The 19,610-nt window shown below is 37.5% G+C and overlaps 1 protein-coding gene across 1 annotated transcript in view; it reads right to left on the bottom strand.

Annotated features, from left to right (window-relative positions):
- The window catches only part of SLC5A12 (solute carrier family 5 member 12), a 41,869-nt gene extending 22,583 nt beyond the window's left edge, over nucleotides 1–19,286 (bottom strand). The window contains exons 1-6 of the mRNA XM_030864947.2: nucleotides 18,948–19,286; nucleotides 12,106–12,171; nucleotides 10,848–10,899; nucleotides 8,355–8,422; nucleotides 4,041–4,195; nucleotides 3,780–3,920 (exon numbers count right to left, since the gene is read on the bottom strand). Of these exons, the coding sequence (XP_030720807.2) occupies nucleotides 3,780–3,920; nucleotides 4,041–4,195; nucleotides 8,355–8,422; nucleotides 10,848–10,899; nucleotides 12,106–12,171; nucleotides 18,948–19,286 (821 nt within the window). The remainder of the gene's footprint in view (nucleotides 1–3,779; nucleotides 3,921–4,040; nucleotides 4,196–8,354; nucleotides 8,423–10,847; nucleotides 10,900–12,105; nucleotides 12,172–18,947) is intronic.
- Between the last annotated feature and the right edge of the window lie 324 nt (nucleotides 19,287–19,610).

Below are 19,610 nucleotides of genomic sequence, written 5' to 3'. Positions count from 1 at the left end.
GCCATTGTTTGAAGGGATTCAGATGCACTCACATTCAAATGTAAGGACACATATTCATTTCAAAGCCCCCTAAAAGCCCTGCTGTACAGGTGTACCTGACTTTCAGAAAACCCTTAAATCAAAGTATTCTTTTATGAAGCAAATATTAAATAATCAACCCATCTGGAAATTTTTATTTTACATTATTTACGTTAGGAAAGGGTATTATCTCTGAAATTCCTTCCTTGGGATTATTCCAACCATATTTATTTTTGAGTTTTAGCTGTTTGTTTGCTTTTGTTTGAAAAAGGTTGATTTAGACATAGCCTTTGGGGAATACATTTGATACATGAAATGGTCAATATCTGCAAACTGAATTTGCTGTACTCTTACTTCTGCCATTTAGACAAATTTTATTCAAACTTTTCTCAGGCCATATCATGGATAGGCTTCTTTACCTGAAAGGTCACTCCCTGCTCTCTCATCAGATTCTACTCCTTATACGGCTTTACATCTTTATAGTATTTATCCTTATCTGAAACTGTATAATACATTTATTTGTTTATTATCTGTTTCCCCCACTCGAACACACACAGGGCTACGTCCCCAGAGCACACAATGGTGCTTGCACATAGCAGACATAAATTATTTTATTTTTGTTAAAAATGATTAAATGAATAAATGAAAGATAGAAATTCTTTACAATACGGTTATACTCTTTACATCATTTCTTTTTTGAAAAAGCATCGGACCTGGAGTCAGAAGACTTTATCCTTAACAACTGTGTGACTTCAGACAAGTCACTAAGACTCTGAGCCAGTTAAATCCTTCGTAAAAAGAGTGTTAACATACCTGCCTTACTTCTTATTATAGGACTAATATGAAGATTGAATGAGTTATACTCCATAAAAATATATAGAGGTTATACAGCCATATGTAGGTTGTATAGCCATTATCCAAAACAATTTTAAAAACTCACCAGTCAACTATGGGAAATGAGAAATCAGTGGCAAAATTGTATAATAGAATGTTAAAGCCCTTGTATTTGAACTTATTTTTTTCTTTAGAGATAGACTTTAATTCTCTACATGGCTAATTCTCCTGTTTGCAACTTAAGCCACTTCATCGATTCATTCAGAAAATATTTATGAAGCATCACTATGTACCAGGTTCTTCCAGGTACTGAGGACATAGCAGTGAGCAACCCAGAGCCCACCCTCATGAAGATGATATTCTGGGATTAGAGGCAGGTAATAATCACCAAAATGAAATAAATAAACAAGGTGATTTTAGATGCAATAAAAGATATAAAGAAAATAAACAAAGGCAAAGAGAATGGAACATAAGTGCCTGGGTGTGGATGTGCTCATCTTAGCTGGGACATGAGACGGTGATGGGAAGGGACGTGGTAACCTGCACCAGCTTCTCCTGCCGTCACAGCATCATCTTCTACCTGCAGTCCTGAAATGTCAACTGAAGTCTAGAAACAAAAGCGTCCAAAGCAGCTTCCAGGGAGCACGTCTAAAATGATTTGGTAAGTGATGCTATTCCTAAGTTTGAAGAAGATCTGGCTTAAGATGAAGCTGTCTTTAGTGAGTAATCACCATTCTGGCCATGCAATTAAATGCATCTATAATGGGTCACTTCTGGTTTTAACCTATGGCCACATTCAGTATGAACTTTATGGATGTATTTTCACCTACCTATGATGCAGAGATTTTTCTAAACCCTGATGGAATGTCCTAATTACATCAGGCTCTCAGATAATTGAGCAGAAGTGATGCACGTAATCAACCTTCTGTAGAGTCTCCTAGATAAGAGTCTGTTGGCAGCTGGCTCTGAGTGGACCTCAGGTGCCCTGGAAGTGTCCTTGAGGCTCCAGTTGCGTGACAAATGAGAGGTCCCACTAGATCCCCACTATAGCAATCTCCCCTCCAGCTGTGTGCACTTCAACCATACTGACCATTTGGACGGATTTCTCGCTCCTGAATTGTATCAACTAAATCAACTAAGATTCTTACAGGGAAGTCTTTTCTAAAGACAGTTTTTATTTTTTCATCTTTCCTTATTCTAACAAAATTCCCATCATAGCTCTGGTCCTTCCATGGGAGTGGGGATGGGTGGAACCAGGAATGGCAGTCCTAAATGCTTAGGAAATTATATATATATTTTCTTTCGTGAGTATCTCTCCTTTTCTGACAGTTTTCATACCCATCAAATACTAATGTAACAAATTCCAAGAAACTATTATGAATGGGTGGCTTAGTTTAAACCAGTCCACTAAACAAGATCTAAAGATACACAAGCACAAGTACACATGCCGGAATATACATATATACACTCCTACACATGCACACACACACATAAATTCTTATGTATATATGTGTCCATTTATGTGCTTACACATTCAAGCATGACCTTCTTGAAGCATTACTTTGTTCAATAAGTAATCAATATTTAATAAGCACAAAGTACTATTCTTGGCCTCTTGAAAAAATGATGAAAAAAATACATTTCCTAACTTTTAGGTACTATTATAATAATAGGGAGAAATTAGGTATGTTCACAAGAATAAACAGTATAACACAAGCACACAAGATTTAAAAAACCCCTTGATTTAACAGAGAATTATTATTTATTTCACCTAATGATTCTTCCCTTATCAGATATCGTCAACTCTAATTTATTTTAATGCAGAATTTTAAATGAATTCTAATTTTAAGTGAATTTTAAGATAAAATTATATTTGATCCTAAATACATTTTTAGTAATTCAACTATTTGAGAAAGTGATGATCACATGTGTAGAGAGTTTAATATTATTTATTGTAATAGGATATGAATATGTTACCAGTGAATTGATAGAACAGTAGATAATGTTTTCACTTCTTCCTTCTGAGGGTATGTTAACTATGTAAGTAACATATTCCCTTTTGAAATTCAAGTTACAAAATGTTGGACCATATCCATAGCCATTATTCTGTCTAAATAAGAAACTATGCATTCAAAGTATTTTATGATCGGTTGTGGAAATATTCATAGTGGCTGTTTCTCACTCCAAGAAAAGTTAACGGCATTCTGACAAGTCTGCAGAGGCTGGAACCTTGGGTAGCAGCAATGAGGATGAAATGCCCATTTTCAATGAAATTCTAGCTTATTTCTGCCAGTTTTACAAAAAAATAAAAAATAAAAGTGCATAACTTCCTTTGGTCTCCATTCTAGAAGGTGGGATGAATTGCATGGTTTTAAAAAGCCTTAAGTTGCAACTCTGTGGAGTCCTTCAGAGTAAGCAGACCTGGTAAAACTGGTGACTGGTTATCCGGGCAGGAGTTGGAGCAGCTGAAGCCCTGTTACGACTTGCTTCATTACCTTGGGTTTTCTTCTTTTAACGTCTCCTTGGAAACTTTTACAGTACATCCATCAAAATAAAAACAGTAATTGAAGAGACCACATGCTGGATGGAAATAGTGATGAGGGCCATCTCATCACAGAAACTGTAAGTAAGAAATAATGTGCTCCTTCTTTCTGCATTGCTTCCCCCAGCACCTAATTTAACCCAGTAATTTCTCAGTAAATGAAAGCAGCAAATGACGGTGAACAAAGGCAGACAGAAAGATCTAAGTTCAAATCCCAGCACTGCCACTTCCTTGTGGAGAAGGGAATAGTAATGCCTGCCTCAAAAAATTGTTGAAAGGGTTAAATGAATCTTTGTTTCTTTCTCTCTTTTATGCACACACACAAACACATTTGAAGCATGTAAAGCGCAGAGAAAAAACATTGAAATGTTCATTAATAACTCACAGCTTGGCATGTTTTTCTGTTTTGCAAGAGATGCATCGCTGGATGGTCGACTGATTAACTCCATAGATTCCAAGCCATGTAAAAGTTCCTCCCACTGAGATTGTCCAAAAAGTGTGCCTCCTGAGAGGATCTACATCAAAGCTGTGAGGCAGAGAGAAGTGAGTGAACAAATACATTCCTTTGATGCCCAAATATTATTTTAGGTGATGAGGTCATATGGCTAAATCTTTATAAAACAAGAAAAAGTAGCATTGGACATACTCAAATATATTTAGTCGAGATCCATTGGCTGATTGCTCTAATACATTGTGTAATCCACCAGCATCGGCTGATCCTTGAATGAGAACTGTTAAGAAGCCCACAGTCATGACAACCATCTGAAATGCGTCAGTCCACACCACTGCTTTTAGTCCTCCCTGAAATGAAGAGAATGGATGTGAGTTCTTAAAAATGAAGCCTCAACTCTTCCATTTCTGCACAGCCTCTCTGCTAATGCATCTTTCTTTCTCCCTTTTCTCCCTTTCTTCCCCCTTCTCTCCCTCCTTCCCTCCCTCTTTCTCAATCTCTCTCTCTCTCTCCTTCCCTCCCTTCCTTATTTCCTCCCTCCCTCCCTCCATCCCTCTCTCTTTCTCTCTCTCTCCCTCTTTCTTTCTCTATTTCCTTCTTTCTTTCTTTCCTTCTTTCTTTCCTTCTTTCTTTCCTTCCTTCCTTCTTTCTTTCTTTCTTTCTTTCTTTCTTTCTTTCTTTCTTTCTTTCTTTCTTTCTTTCTTTCTTCCTTCCTTCCTTCCTTCCTTCCTTCCTTCCTTCCTTCCTTCCTTCCTTCCTCCCTTTCTTTCTTTCTTTCTTTCTTTCATCACTGAGCACATTTTATGTGCCAGGTTTATTGAGGATGATCATCTGGGTCTTGCTTGTACAATTTGAGATTTTATTTTTTGTAAATTTAGTGCAGTGAATAAATTTGGGGAAACTGAGATGGTAGGCTACTGAAAAAAAAGAAAAGAACTAGGAAGGAATGATAGATTCCAGACACTCATGGAGAAAGTTGTTTTAAGAGCTAGAGGATGGTCAAATAATGAGGCGAGTAAACCAGAGTGTCAGGAGGGTGAATCTAACAGTAGACCTCAGGAGACGGTGATTCAGCAATAGGTTAGAGCAGTGGTTATCAAACCTGGATCCTTTTTAGAGTCACTTGGGGAATTTGGAAACAAACAAAAAAACCCAATGACTGAGCCCCATCCCCAGGAATTCTGAATAAATTGAGGTCTGGGCTGGGACCCAGTTCTAAGTGTTTTTACAGCTCCCCAGGTGATTCCAATGTACAATTCTAGTTGGGAATATGTGGGCAAGAAGAAAGGAGGAAAGAAAGAGGCTGCTGGAGAATCCCTTAGGAACATGGCAAAGGTGCCATGAGCAAATTAGGAAAGATTAAATGAAGTGATATATTTTAAAAGTACTTTGAAAATGAATAAGCACTATGTGAATGAAAGGATGTGGTATTTTTAACGTTGAAAAATAGAATTACCCCCAGTTACTCCCCCAGAGTGTCAAGAACTTCTGTGAAAAGATGACAGGCTTCATCTTTATCTTGAGAAGAAAGAAGACACTGGATTTGTCTCATCATTTTTCGTGTAGTTAAAGTTAAAATGCAATTTAAAAATAGACATAAAAGTCCCTTCCACATGCATTGTGTTTCTATATTCTGTTCTATTTCCAATTTGAGAAAGATGCAATCTCTTACTTCCACCTTCCAAGAGTGGTATTTTGATTTTCTTTAAAGACAGTAAGACTTCTAAACCCAAATCACAATATCATATTTTAGTGATATGAAGACCAAATATCAAAGACCTCAGTTTTCAGAGGCTACTTGGCATGGTTTATATGCATAAACCTGAACTTGAGCTAGACCTGGGGCAAGAGAACAAACCACTTCATCACCGCTTTAACAAATGTGCTTCAAAAGGCAGATTAATGTAGCTATAAGCTACCATGAAAACTTCTCTGATTCTATGACTCCTTCATACAGCAAGAGACACACACGCCCACACACCACTCATCTACAATCCTGACTGTGCCTTGAGTGTCACTTAGGTATTTTAATCAGTCTGTTGTTTTGGTTCTACTGTTTACCTCCCTAGATTGCAAACTCTTGGATGGCAGGAATCACTTTTTTCTTTTTTTTTAAATCTCTTCCACTGGTTATCTTAGCTAGGCTACACATCCACAGGATTAACAGAGTAAAGAAACTGCTCTATGAGCAAAAGTGTTAGATAAATGAGCCACCAGTTTGGTGAGACATTGAAGCTTGTGTTCCGGCAAGAGGTAGGAGGTGGAACAAAGGTGTGGTGAGAAGAGGTTAGATGGGTGGATTGACTCACAGACTGAAAGATTTCCAACACTAGGTTAAGAAGTTTACACTTTATCTTGTGAACAATGGGAAGCAAGGAGAGAATTAGGTCAGTCAAGTGGCGTGAAGAGATGGATGTTTTAAGAAGATTAAGTTAACAGAGGCATGCAGGGTGGAGGGAAACACTGAAATCAATTAAGAGGTAGTACATTTAGTTTATTTTTATATATTGTGATTATTAAAGTATCCAGACTTGTTTCTGACATCTTTTTGGTTTCTATTTGTTCTACTTTTTCTGTATTTTTTTCTTCTCTTTCTTAAATCAATTGCAGTTTTATTTTTGCTTTGTTTTAATTCCCTTTTTCTACTCTGATTGTTTTATTTAAATGAGTCTGCTTGAAATTTTGCCATGAATTTTTCATTTAGAGTCTAAATTTTTTAAATGTCTTAATCCCCAGCAATTCAAGGATTAAAAAAATCTTTAAGGGGCTTCCCTGGTGGCGCAGTGGTTGAGAGTCCGCCTGCCGATGCAGGGACACGGGTTCGAGCCCCGGTCGGGGAAGATCCCACATGCCACGGAGCGGCTGGGCCCGTGAGCCATGGCCGCTGAGCCTGCGCGTCTGGAGCCTGTGCTCCGCAACGGGAGAGGCCACAACAGTGAGAGGCCCGCATACCGCAAAAAAAAACCCCACAAAAATCTTTAAGTCTAATTACTCTCTTCCTGATTTACATGCTATTGATGTCCAAATGAAAGTTATTCTTTTTCTTAATCTCAAAATTACATATAATAGTAATCATTATTATTATATTTATAATATTATAAACTATATTATTAGATACTATATAAATTATACCATACTATAAAATTATTGTTGTTTTCATTAAGCAACGGAAATTGTTTGACTAGACTTACTAAAGGTTTACTATTTTATTTTCTTATCATTACTTCTTCCATCAAAAACTGGATAATTTTCCTTCTTCCCACAGTATTTCCTCTAGGTTTTTCTCAGGGGAAGATATGTTAGAGGTAATTTCTCTCAGTTCTTGACAGTCAGTTTCTGAAAGATAGTTTTGCTAAATACACAATTATAACTGACAATTGTTTTCCTTCAGTGCTTTGAAGACATTATTCCATTGTTTCTGGCTTCCATTACTGTTGCTAAGCAATGCATCTATTTATCCTCCTATGGGAAGTTACTTCAGAGTCACTAATCTTTCACATATGGCCAGACATGTAAGGAATAGGAGACTATTTTAAATTTAGGTAGGAGGAGTATGTCTGGAATAGAATTATGGTAGTGAGAATGGAATGGAAAAAAAATAAGATAAAACTGTAGTGCAAAGAAATGGTGGGATTTGCAAGTATGAAAATAGAGATAAGAGCATTTTTAAATTGTATGTTATCATGATATATGTTAAAAGAGTAAGTGATATGCACACAAGGCCAAAATACATGGATGGTGCTATATGATAATATATCAATTACTTTATTTTTCTCTGTAAAGGAGGAAGGAGAATCCAGCTATCTGGGGACCATTGCCATATTCTTAACTGGTTACTTAAAGCCTCCATATATGGTACCAATGACTCAGAAGAATAAAGATTTCTATTGCAGGGCATGGCAAATAATAGGTGCTCAATGAACGTTTGTTGAACTAAACCGATTGTAACAATTATATAAATATAATTGCCAATACCACCCAGGTTCCTTGCTTAAAACTGACCATGTGTAAGACCAAATGTTAAATGTAATCCAAACTTATCCATCTATAAGAGAAAAAAACAAGTTGTGGAATCTCAATTTTAAAAAACACCAGCCATCCTTGATCGTTCATTCATGCATTTTGTATTCCTCAACCAATAGACAGTGAAATATAAATGCTACCTATGTTTTATAATCACTGTTAATGAGCACATTTTTTTTTTCTCAGTAGTTGTATATGGTCACCTACCCTCCGAACACGGAGATATTTCTGTCATTAAATCTTCTCTTAGCCATGGCTTTCTCAAATGAGCCCAGAGCCCAAATTCTATTAATGGCTGGTACTGAAAAGAATTTTAAACAAAACAATGACAGCTTCCTCTGGAAACTGTGATAGATAAGCCAGCATATTTCTATTTAATTGTGGAATAGCAATTTCTGCTATACTTAGATGCCCCGTTGTTGGAAATTAGCCCTTATCCCATATTAGGAGAGAGTGCTAAATACTTTTTCACAGCCAGATACATACCAGGGTACAGTAGAATGTGCAAACAATTCCTGTTGCAAACACAGAGCCCCAGAGATCAAACCCAGTCACTATGAAAGGAGAAAAAAATATTGAAAGAAGTTTCTCTAAGGAAAGTAAAAGAACAAACTTTATGAGGAAAAAGTCACAATATTTTTGTCTGTGTTCTTTGTGCGCAAATGGAAATCAAATTAGAGTTGTCTCATTAAATTTTCTCACCTCTGATAAAGATTATTTTATTACATTATTATACCTCAACCCAGCCCATAATTTTCATGTAATGCTAAAAGCCAAATTATTTCTCTTAATATTCTAGAGCTTCCAATCTCTGCACCAATTGTTTGTTTGTTTGTTTTTCTTAACAAAGTTAGTCTGAGTACTTTGAAACCACCTAAACGTTGACCATGAATAAATATTTCTCATTATAATCACATAGCACAATTAAATTGAATACTGAGGACTTCTAATATTACAGGTATTATTATGAAATTTCTTTCACTTTTGTTTCTTCTTTCCTTTTTTTCCCTGGGATTCTATTCTTTCAAAGGGCTCAGGTATAAATCTTAAAATAATTACTACAAGCACATTTTACTCATGTATTCAGAGTATCAACTTCATGAGATTGCTGAGAAAGGACATATATTATAGATGACCTTATTTAGTGGTTGTGTATGTACCATACAAAATTGTCAAACTTACTGTTACCAAAGGAGAAAGGGAAGGAGTAGGGATAAGTTAGTAGTATGAGATTACTGAAACACACTACTATACATACCTCACACCGGTCAGAATGGCCATCATGAAAAAATCTACAAAAATAAATGCTGGAGAGGGTGTGGAGAAAGGGGAACCCTCTTGCACTGTTGGTGGGAATGTAAATTAATACAACCACTATGGAGAACAGTATGGAGGTTCCTTAAAAAACTAAAAATAGAATTACCATATGACCCAGCAATCCCGCTACTGGGCATATATCCTGAGAAAACCATAATTCAAACAGACACATGCACCCCAATGTTCATTGCAGCACTATTTACAATAGCCAGGTCATGGAAGCAACCTAAATGCCTATAGACAGATGAATGGTTAAAGAAGATGTGGTACACATACACAATGGAATATTACTCAGCCATAAAAAGGAATGAAATTGGGTCATTTTAGAGACGTGGATGGACCTAGAGACTGTCATACAGAGTGAAGTAAGTCAGAAAGAGAAAAACAAATATTGTCGGTTAACGCATATATTTGGAATCTAGAAGAAAAGTACAGATGAACGGTTTGCAAGGCAGAAATAGAGACACAGATGTAGAGAACAAACATATGGATACCAAGGGGGGAGAATGGGGGTGGGGGTGGCAGTGGTGGGATGAATTGGGAGATTGGGATTAACATGTATATACTAATATGTATAAAATAGATTACTAATAAGAACCTGCTGTATAAAAAATAAATAAATAAAATTAAAAAAAAAAGACACAAGTATCCCAGTGTTCATTGCACTATTTACAATAATCAGGACATGAAAACAACCTGAATATCCAACGACAGACAAATGGATAAAGAAGAAGTGGTACATATACACACTGGAATACTACTCAGCCATAAAAAAGAATGAAATTGGGTCATTTGTAGAGATGTGGATGGACCTAGAGACTGTCATACAGAGTGAAGTAAGTCAGAAAGAGAAAAACAAATATTGTATATTAACACATATATGTGGAATCTAGAAAAATGGTACAGATGAACCTATTTGCAAGGCAGGAATAGAGACGCAGATGTAGAGAACAGACATGTGAACATGGGGGGTGGGGAAGGGGAGGGTGGAATGAATTGGGAGATTAGGATTGACATATGTACACTACCATGTGTAGAATAGGCAGCTGGTGGGAACCTGCTGTATAGCACAGGGAGATCAGCTCAGTGCTCTGTGATGACCTAGATGGGTGGGATTGGGGGGGAGGGTGGGAGGGAGGTCCAACAGGGAGGGGATATATGTATACTTATAGCTGATTCACTTCATTGTACAGCAGAAACTAACACAATATTGTAAAGCAGCTATACTCCAATAGAAAAAAAAAGATAAACAACAAAGATTTACTGTATAGCACGAGGAACTATATTCAATATATTGTAATAACTTATAATGGAAAATAATTTGCACAAAAAATATATACAACTGAATAACTTTGATGTACAATCTAAAAAAACATACTTTAAATCAACCATACTTCAAAAAAAATTGGCATAACTTCAGTGATTAGAAAACAAGCAATAATCACATTGGGTGTTTGGAACCATGTGGATAAAATCAAGTAACTAGTTATTTGCATTGTTTTCAGCGTTCAGTTTATAGAGCTTTATGTTGTGACAACTACAGTAATTCAAGCACCCTAACCACAGGAATGTCTCCTCAACAAGATGTTGTGTGTATATTTCTCAAGGTGACAAGGCATGTATAAAAATGGTGGACAGTGCAAGAGAGTGTCGCTAGCTCACCTTGATTGAGGGCCAGAGCAGGAGCATACACCACCACTCCTGTGTAGAGAATCTGGTGGAGAGACAAGAAGCAGGTGAACAGTGAGAAAAGTGACACTGAAAGTAAGTCTGCCTAAAAAATTCCTTATGACCTTAGAGCTACATTTCCTTAAACTTCTTCATCAAACACTTCAATCCCAGGCACTCTTGTTTTGAAATCCTTGGCTACTGTAACTAATTTGCAGAAGGGATAATAAGCATGCGATGGAAGAAGAGTGTTGGACTTTTAAGATGGCTGCATATTTTGAGATTTTATGGCTAGATCTGGTATATTTCTGAAGGATATGAAAATAGGGTTCAAGTTAAGTTTTTGATTCACCCTTCCACTACCCCATCATACACATATCACCATGACACAAACACATTTTAGCAATTTGAAACATAAATTTTAGAGTGGAGATGGAAATAATCCGTGATTAGAGCACCATGCAGGGAAAACTACCAACATGGGTGATCTTCATAGTGGGTATATCTTCAAGCTCCCAGACCTGCAGCCACTACACTGATGGAAGTGGATGGAGTCCCATTTAATTTTAAATGAAATTTCACCATTTAGAGATCCATGTGGGGTTTTAAAAGGCAAATATCTATGGACAGGTCAAGGAGCAGTTTCTTGTTCTTAAATCCTTCAGTCAGTGAGTGGGAGTTTTGATTAAGAAAAGAGAAGGGAGTTAGCTTCTAGCAGAAAGTTCTTGGTGAGTCACGGGAAATGCATTGAGGGTGTCCCACAGGCAAGTGTGGGGCAGAAAGAGGGCACCCTAGAACCCAGGAGAGGAGTCCAAAAGGGGAATGTGGGAATATTGGTTTGAGAGTATAGTCTTAAACAGATTTTCAGCAAAACGGGTATTTCTGGTTCAACATAGTTTACTAGTAAAAAAACAGAACAAAACAGAATTAGTTACCAGATCATTTCACATCAAAAGCAACTTGAACAGGTTAAATAAGAGTTCAAAATAAATTTAAGAAAAAGCTTTTTTTCCCTTGGTGATTTATTATATATATATATATTTGTTTGTCATTATTTGTACAGATATATGGGGTCTATGAAATGTGGAAATACCTTGATATAATCATTTGTCTTGAAAGTGCTATCCTTAGAAGAAAGTAGTTTCTTCTTAGTGTTGAATGTTTCTTTTAATTGTGTTAATTGCCCCCTGAAATAAACAAACCCATACTTGTCGTTCCCCAATCCACCTCTGCAGCAACCCTTACTCCTTACCGTCTGCAAAATGTAGATGGCTGTGGCTGCATAGCGAACTGGCTTGTTGAATCGTAGTTGTAAGTACTAGAAAGAACAGAGAGAAGGACGTGCAAAGAATCAGCAAGTTTTATGTAAGGGCTGCTAAGAAGGTTTTCTGTTTTCTTGGTATTTCTCTGAGTTTAGTGCTTAGTTTATAACATGATTTTATACTATCTGTACTTTGGGAGAAAAGGAAACAAATTTGGATTATTTAAAGTCAAAGATACAGTAAAACTCAATTTTTGCTCAAGCTTCCCTTGAGGGTCAGAGAAGATAAATGTTTTTTATTTTTAAATTGTTATTGCTTCAATAAAAACCAGATTTTCTGGCTCATTATCCAGGGCTCTTCCTAGTGGATATGCCAAAGCCATTATTTCCTTTTATATCCCACTGTCCCCAGATTCAGCTCAGGCCTTCCTTTCCTCTTTCCCAGATCAATGCAGTAGCCCCCTAACTGACCTCTCTAATTCCAAGCCTTGCCCACTCATTCCACCAACCACACACCTGCTGCACTGATTCTCCTAAAGCAGAGCTCTGGTCATGTCATGCTTTTCCTCAAACTTTCCAGTGACTCTCTATCATTGACAAAACAAAATGCACATCCCAGGCTTGACATTCTAAACTCTCTACTGTCTGGTCCACACCCTTCTTGTTAGCTCACATCACTAACCCTCACATGATTTATTCTCCACGTAAAATCATTATGTATAATTCAACCAGCATGCTTTGTACTCTGCAGATTTGTCCTTTGTGTAGGCAGATTTTCAGTGTGAGAGAGCCTCCCTCTCTCCAAATTCACCAATTCTTAGAGAATGGACTTGAGGATATGGGGAGGGAAGGATAAGCTGTGACAAAGTGAGAGAGTGGCATGGACATTTATACACTACCAAATGTAAAACTGATAGCTAGTGGGAAGCAGCCGCATAGCACAGGGAGATCAGCTCGGTGCTTTGTGACCACCTAGAGGGGTGGGATAGGGAGGGTGGGAGGGAGGCAGATGCAAGAGGGAAGAGATATGGGAACATATGTATATGTATAACTGATTCACTTTGTTATAAAGCAGAAACTAACACACCATTGTAAAGCAATTATACTCCAATAAAGATGTAAAAAAACAAACAAAAAAAAAGGATAGCCCAATTGCCATTCCTGTTCCTACTCATACTTTCTCCTCTGAGCATTTAGGGCAACTAATATTAAACTTCTTTCATATGTAATAACACTTGATCACCTGCTGCCTTGTATTTTAGTGTTGGATTCGCGTAGCTTACTGTATTTGTTTCGTATGGCTACTGTAACAAAATATCACAAATTGGGTGGCTTAACGCAACAGAACTGTGTTCTCTTACAGTTCTGCTGGAAGCCAGGAGTTCAAAATCAATTTCACTGGGCCAAAATCAAAGTGTTGGCAGGGCTCTGCTCCCTCTGGAGGTCTTAGGGAAGAATTTGTTTCTTTGGGGTTTTTGGTGGCTGCAGGCAGTCCTTTAGCTTTTAGCTTTATCACTCTAATCTCTGCCTCTTTGGTCACACTGCCTTTTCTTCTGTCTGTCAAATCTCCTTCTGCCTCCCTCATATAAATGTGCTTGTACTTAAGGCCTACCTGGTTTAACCAGGATAATCTCTCCATCTCAAGATCCTTAATTTATTCAACTTTACAGAGATCTCTTTTTCTAAACTATATAAGGTAACAGTCACAGGTTCCTGGGATTAGAACATTTATTATGATTTTTAGAGGGAGGGGGATGCATTTTTCAGCCTACCACACTTACTTTCCCTGGTACATGTAAACAGGGTCTTATTTTATTCATTTTATCTTCGTCTTTCATGTATTCATTCATCTAACAAATATTTATTACTTTCCCTCCATATGGCATTCTGCTATACAATGATAGCAAATATTATATAGTTCATGTCACAAAGGATTTTACAGATTAGAGGAGACCATTAACAAATTTATACTAAAGTAAAGTTACTGTGATGGTATGTACTAAAAAGCTACAGGGAGGTGTGAACACACTAAACAGATGGATCTGATTTACTGTTGGAGGTCAAGAAAGGTATTCCTGAACAAATATTCTAGAAGGCACTAGTATTTGTCTTCCAGTGTATGATAAACATGTACTGAATGAACAAAATGAATGTTAAAAGTAGCAAATGACTTGAGGACTTAATATCCTGGTGGTAGTTCTTGGTAGTAATTTCTAATTGGTAGCAGTTCTTTCTTATCTAATTTAAGAAAAATCATTTTGATTAACCCAGAAGTTTACTGATGTGTCCTTTTCCTAGAAATAATATATAAGTAAGTGTTGATTGATGGCTTAAGGTGGAACCTTCTTTGAAACCCTAGAAAAAACTCCTCTTGACAGAATTGTGACTCAGTTTCACACTAATCCACATCTCCCAATTTACTGCTCAACCCTTCCCCCAAGGGAGGAACCACCTTATTTTCAGACCATCTTTATTCAGACAACACATTCAGTACACTGTGAGTCAGGTAATAATCAAGTGGATGTGTAACTGAGGGCACCAGGTATGAGGAAAATATTTTTAAAGAAGTAAGGAAGTCACTGAGAGAGAAACTGAAAGTCTCAGGTATCATAGGATAAAAAACAGTGCAAAACTTTTAAGCTGAAGACAACATGGGTTCAAATCACATGTCCTTGGAAGGATTAGTTTATTGCACTAAATGATGGCCACCTCTTTCTAAAATTGGCATTTGTAGGATCTAATGGTATAGTGTACGATAACATCAAGTGCAGGGACGGGAATATAGTGGGATCTTACTGACTAGTAGTCACTGTGGGTGTGACTCCTGGAGCTTATTGGCATTCTCTGTCCCAGTACATGTTGATAGCATCTAACTGCACCGTGATTTTCTGCTTGAGGGCTTTATCTCACCCCTTGCACAGGGCAGACTAGAAGTGCTTGGGGGGTGTTATCATTGTCTTTCAGCCAATGACAAAAGGAAGTTGGACCAAAAAATCCCAGTTATTTTCATTTCAAGGAGACCAACCCTGACATGTGATCTGTATTGTCCCCCAGAAATCCCCAGTGAGCTAGAACCTCAGTTGCTCACAATAACAACCTGCTCAAAAACATAACTTTATTGGCTTCCTTTTTTTCCATGTCTTACTTGCCACTTGCCTACCAATGCTTAATAAAATCATTTCCCCCCAAAATGACTTGCATTAAACTCCTTGTCTCAGAATTTGCCTCTGGGGGAACGCAACTTAAGACGGTGATATTTCTACCAAATATGATTCAAGTGGAGACTGCAAAATTGCTTGTAATGAGCTGTGTCTTCTGGTTGACAGGGATTCTTTTCCCATCACATGAAGAACCCAGGATAGCCTACTAGAGGATGAAACCAAGTGTAGTATGCTACAAGCTGTCCCATCTGAGTTCCCCTAGACCAACGAGCCACTAACCAACCCACTAGCTGATGGCAGTTACAGAGATGGCCCCAAGTAAGACCAGAAGAACCTTACTGTCTTACTAGACTCTCTTGAGCTCAGGTCAGGTTACTGATCCACAAAATTGTGAGCAGGTAAAATTGTTGGTTTAAGAAATTTGTTTTGGGATGGTATGTTACACAGCAATAGATAACTGATATAAAATGTGGTATCAGAAGTGGAGAAATGTAACAAAACCCAAACTATGTGATATTGGCTTTGGGACTGTTTGGCATATGAAGTCTAGGAAAGCAAAGGGGAAATTGTTCCTGAAAAATGGAAAGGTAGTGAGAAAACTGCTATAGGAATCAGCAAAAGTCAATGGTTTTAACATTTCAGTTTAGTTCCTCTAAATTCAGTCAATTCAGTCAAACTAGAGAGACAGTATTAAGAAAAATATATATGAAAAAAAAAGAACTAGATCAGAAGTAAGACACCTTGAATTCTAGTTTGAGCTTTGCCACTATCTCACTCTGTTATCTAAGCCTCTGGTTTCTCATCCATGAAATAAGAGACTATTCAAACTGCATAATTCTCCATCTGAAAGATTGTATTCACTCACTCACGTATCCAATGGTCATCCTGGATCGGTGTATAGTTTTAACTACAGTCAAAAGTAAAAATGGAAGTTCAGCAGAAAAGTTGCATGCTTTGTGCTTGCTTTTAAAAATAGCACAGGTAACATTTACCATCATGTTTGACTATTTTCAAAACCCCAAACCTGATATAGCCACACTATTTTCCATCTCAGGAAATAAGTCCACTTTTCATGTTGGTTCAAGTATCATGGAGCCATCCTTGACTCCTCTTTCTGTCTCACTCCCCACATGCAATTCATGAAAGAATCCTGGCACCTCCTCCCCACCCTTTCAAAATTTCACTTGCATTATCCCCTCTGTCTCCACGCTAATACCATCATTCTTGCCTAGATTACAGCAATAGCTTCCTAACTAGACCCCCTGCTTCAGCAGTAAAAACCTTATAATTAGCCTCAACATACAGCTAGAGTCATACTCTTAAAATACAAATCACATTACAGCACTCTCCTGCCTAAACAGTGCAATGACCCATCCCACTGAGAGTAAACACCAATCCTTATAATGACCTAAAAAGGCCTCATAACATTGGTTTAGACCCTATCACACCCTAAATATCCATTTACAACAAATATTTTGTCACTTTATTTACTGTACTGAAATAATACTCAATAATGATATCTTATACCTACACACCTAATTTCTCAAATTTTAAATATAATTACTAAAATGCCACAAACGTAGTTTAAAGGAGAACTAAAAGGAAAGCAATTTACAGAAAAAAAAAGTGTATAATCTATGCTTAGAAAACACTATGGAAGAAGTAGTAGCCTGGGCATTATAATGAAAAAGTCTGGATTAGAGAGAAGTAAGTAGTTCAGAAACTATTTAGCTTAAGAAGTCCAAGAAAAATGAGAAAGCAGGTAGACATCAGCTCACAGGTAGTGTTAAGGGTAAATAATAGCATGCTAGATCTATTAGTGTTTGATAAGACAAAGAAGAAGATAACTCTAAGTGAAGTGGAGACAACATGATGAGACCAATTATAAACTGTCCAAGTGGAGATAATGAAAATGTATGATATTGCAAATGAGTTGAGTCTAATTTATAACTTGAAGGTGAGAACAGTTCCTTATGCTTTGACACGGGAGAGGATAGTGACAAAGTAGCACAGATGACATAGATTAGTCTTGAAATCCCCCTGCATATCAAAGCATTTAAATAAGTTGGCTATTGCCAATCCCAAAACTCAATGGCTTAAAAACCAAGGACTTAATATTTCTCACAATTATTAGGATTGGCTGGGTGATTCCTCTACTTGATTCTCCTGAATCAAGGGCTGCCATGGGGCTGCAATCAATGGGAAGTTCAGCTGGGGGAGAAAATCCAAGATGGCATCACTCACATGTCTGGTGATTGGTGTTGGCTGCCGGCCAGTGTGCTTCTGTTCTTCTCTACTTGTTCACTCATCCTCCAGAAGCTAGAACAACTAGACCCACTTCCTGACATAGCTATATCAGGACAACATTGCAAGAAGGCAAAGGCAGAAGCTATAAGCCTCATGAGACTTAAGCTCCCAATTCACACATCACTTCTGCCACATGATATTGGTCAAAGCAAGTCACAAGCAAGTCACCATCCCAGATTCAAGAGGTCGGGAAATAGACTCTACCCTTTCAGTTTTAACTACTTCAAAAGATCCTGGTAAGAATATCTATGGCTAGGTAGCAGAAGATGGATGATGAACAAATAAACATAAATTCAAGTTTCTATACAGAGATTGGTAGAAATTTGGGGACTGTAACAAAAACAAGAACAATAATGATAAATAATATAAAACTCTTCCATGGCATTTACAACTTGCCAGGCTCTGTTAAAAGTATTTGCATATAATAACTCATTTACTCCTCACAGACATTCTTTAAGATAGGTAGTTTTATTATTCTTATTTTACATATGTGAAAATCAGGTACAGAGAGGGTAAGTCATTTTCCCAAAGTCATACAGCTAGTTAAGCAGCAGAGCTAGTATTCAAAGCCAAGTAACCTGAGTTTAAAGTTCATACTTTAAACCCCTTTTAATGCCACACTGCTAATTCTTATAAAGAAAGAGGCAGTCCCAAAATATGTACTTTACACAATCTGAATTTCTTCTTATTAGGGTACTACAATTTAAAAAATATGTAAAGGGCAAAGGTAAATGGTAAATTAAATTCAATGAAATGCTTATATGTCCTCTATCTGTACTGTCTCAAATCTCCTCAGTTATATATTTGCAATTGGTTTAATGTAGTAACTGAACTGTTTTACTAAAACTGTACAATCCACTGTACAACCTTGACTAAGTCATTTATCTGTATCTCCGTTTTCTTAGCTGAAAAGTGACACTACACAATGTTCTTTGTGCTTTGCAGAATACTGATGTTAATAATAATACAAGTAATAACATCAGCTTTCCTTCATTGAGAATCTCCTACAAGTTAGACAGTATATTAGATGTTTACCTACATGTTCTCATTTAATCATTGAAGTAGCCTGGCATGCTTGACTTTGTTATTTCTGTTCTACAGATGGAAAGTGTAGGTGTCTGTAGATGTCTTTGGATACAAGTGTATCTGTATCCAAAGCTTAAGCTTTCCCCAATAACACTGCAATATTTTTTCCCATGATGTGTAATTGCCCTGAAAATAAGTGAGTGTTTTTCAACTATCATGTGTTATCATCAAGGCAATGTGTATCACTAGAGAAAAAAGCAAGAATAACAAAACATGTTCAAGTGGAGAGGAAACAGCAACTACCTCCCAAAATGAAGATGAAGGAAGTAGTTGTCTTACCTCATATGTGCTGGTGATGCCAGATCTGTAGAACACAGGGAGAAAGAGCTCTGATGTGAAGAGGATCACAAATGCGTACGCAATGAAGAAGATGATGAAGGATGCCCCAAAGCGGTAGACCTCAGCCGGGGTCCCCAGGACAGTGACAGCGGACATGAAGCTGGCTGTCAGAGACAATGCCACGGGGCCAAAGGTCATTTGCCGTCCCCCAACCAAAAACTCCCTTGAAGTTGCCTTTTTTCTCTCCCTAATGGCAAAGAACACCCCAATTCCAGAGGAAATGACAAAGAGGGCTGCAAAGACGACATAATCCCAAACTTCAAAGTTCTTCACCTCCATGCTGGGAAGTATGGCACCAGAGAGTCGCTCTCAACCTGGTCTCAGGGAGAAGTTCTTTCCAAAAGCAAAGCTCAGTAGAGTAGATGCTTTTCCAGGAGAGGAGATTGTGGTTGTGTGAAGAGAATGATGACCAGAGGCACTGTGTAGCACTTCGGAAACCAAGTTGTACTCAGGGAAGATCTCAAAAGTTGACGACAAAGAGGGATCTGGTAGTGGTACCAACAGATGAGAACTTGAAATCTGACCCTGGCCTGGAGCTGTCTTTTCCTCTGCTAAAGCATATGCCACAGAGAAGGAATTCAGATGTGTTCCAAAATTAATAAC

This window comes from Globicephala melas, chromosome 8 (genome assembly GCF_963455315.2).
Source record: "Globicephala melas chromosome 8, mGloMel1.2, whole genome shotgun sequence".
NCBI lineage: Eukaryota > Metazoa > Chordata > Mammalia > Artiodactyla > Delphinidae > Globicephala > Globicephala melas.
The sequence above is the reverse complement of the archived record's forward strand: the minus strand, read 5'-3'. Positions and strand labels throughout refer to the sequence as shown.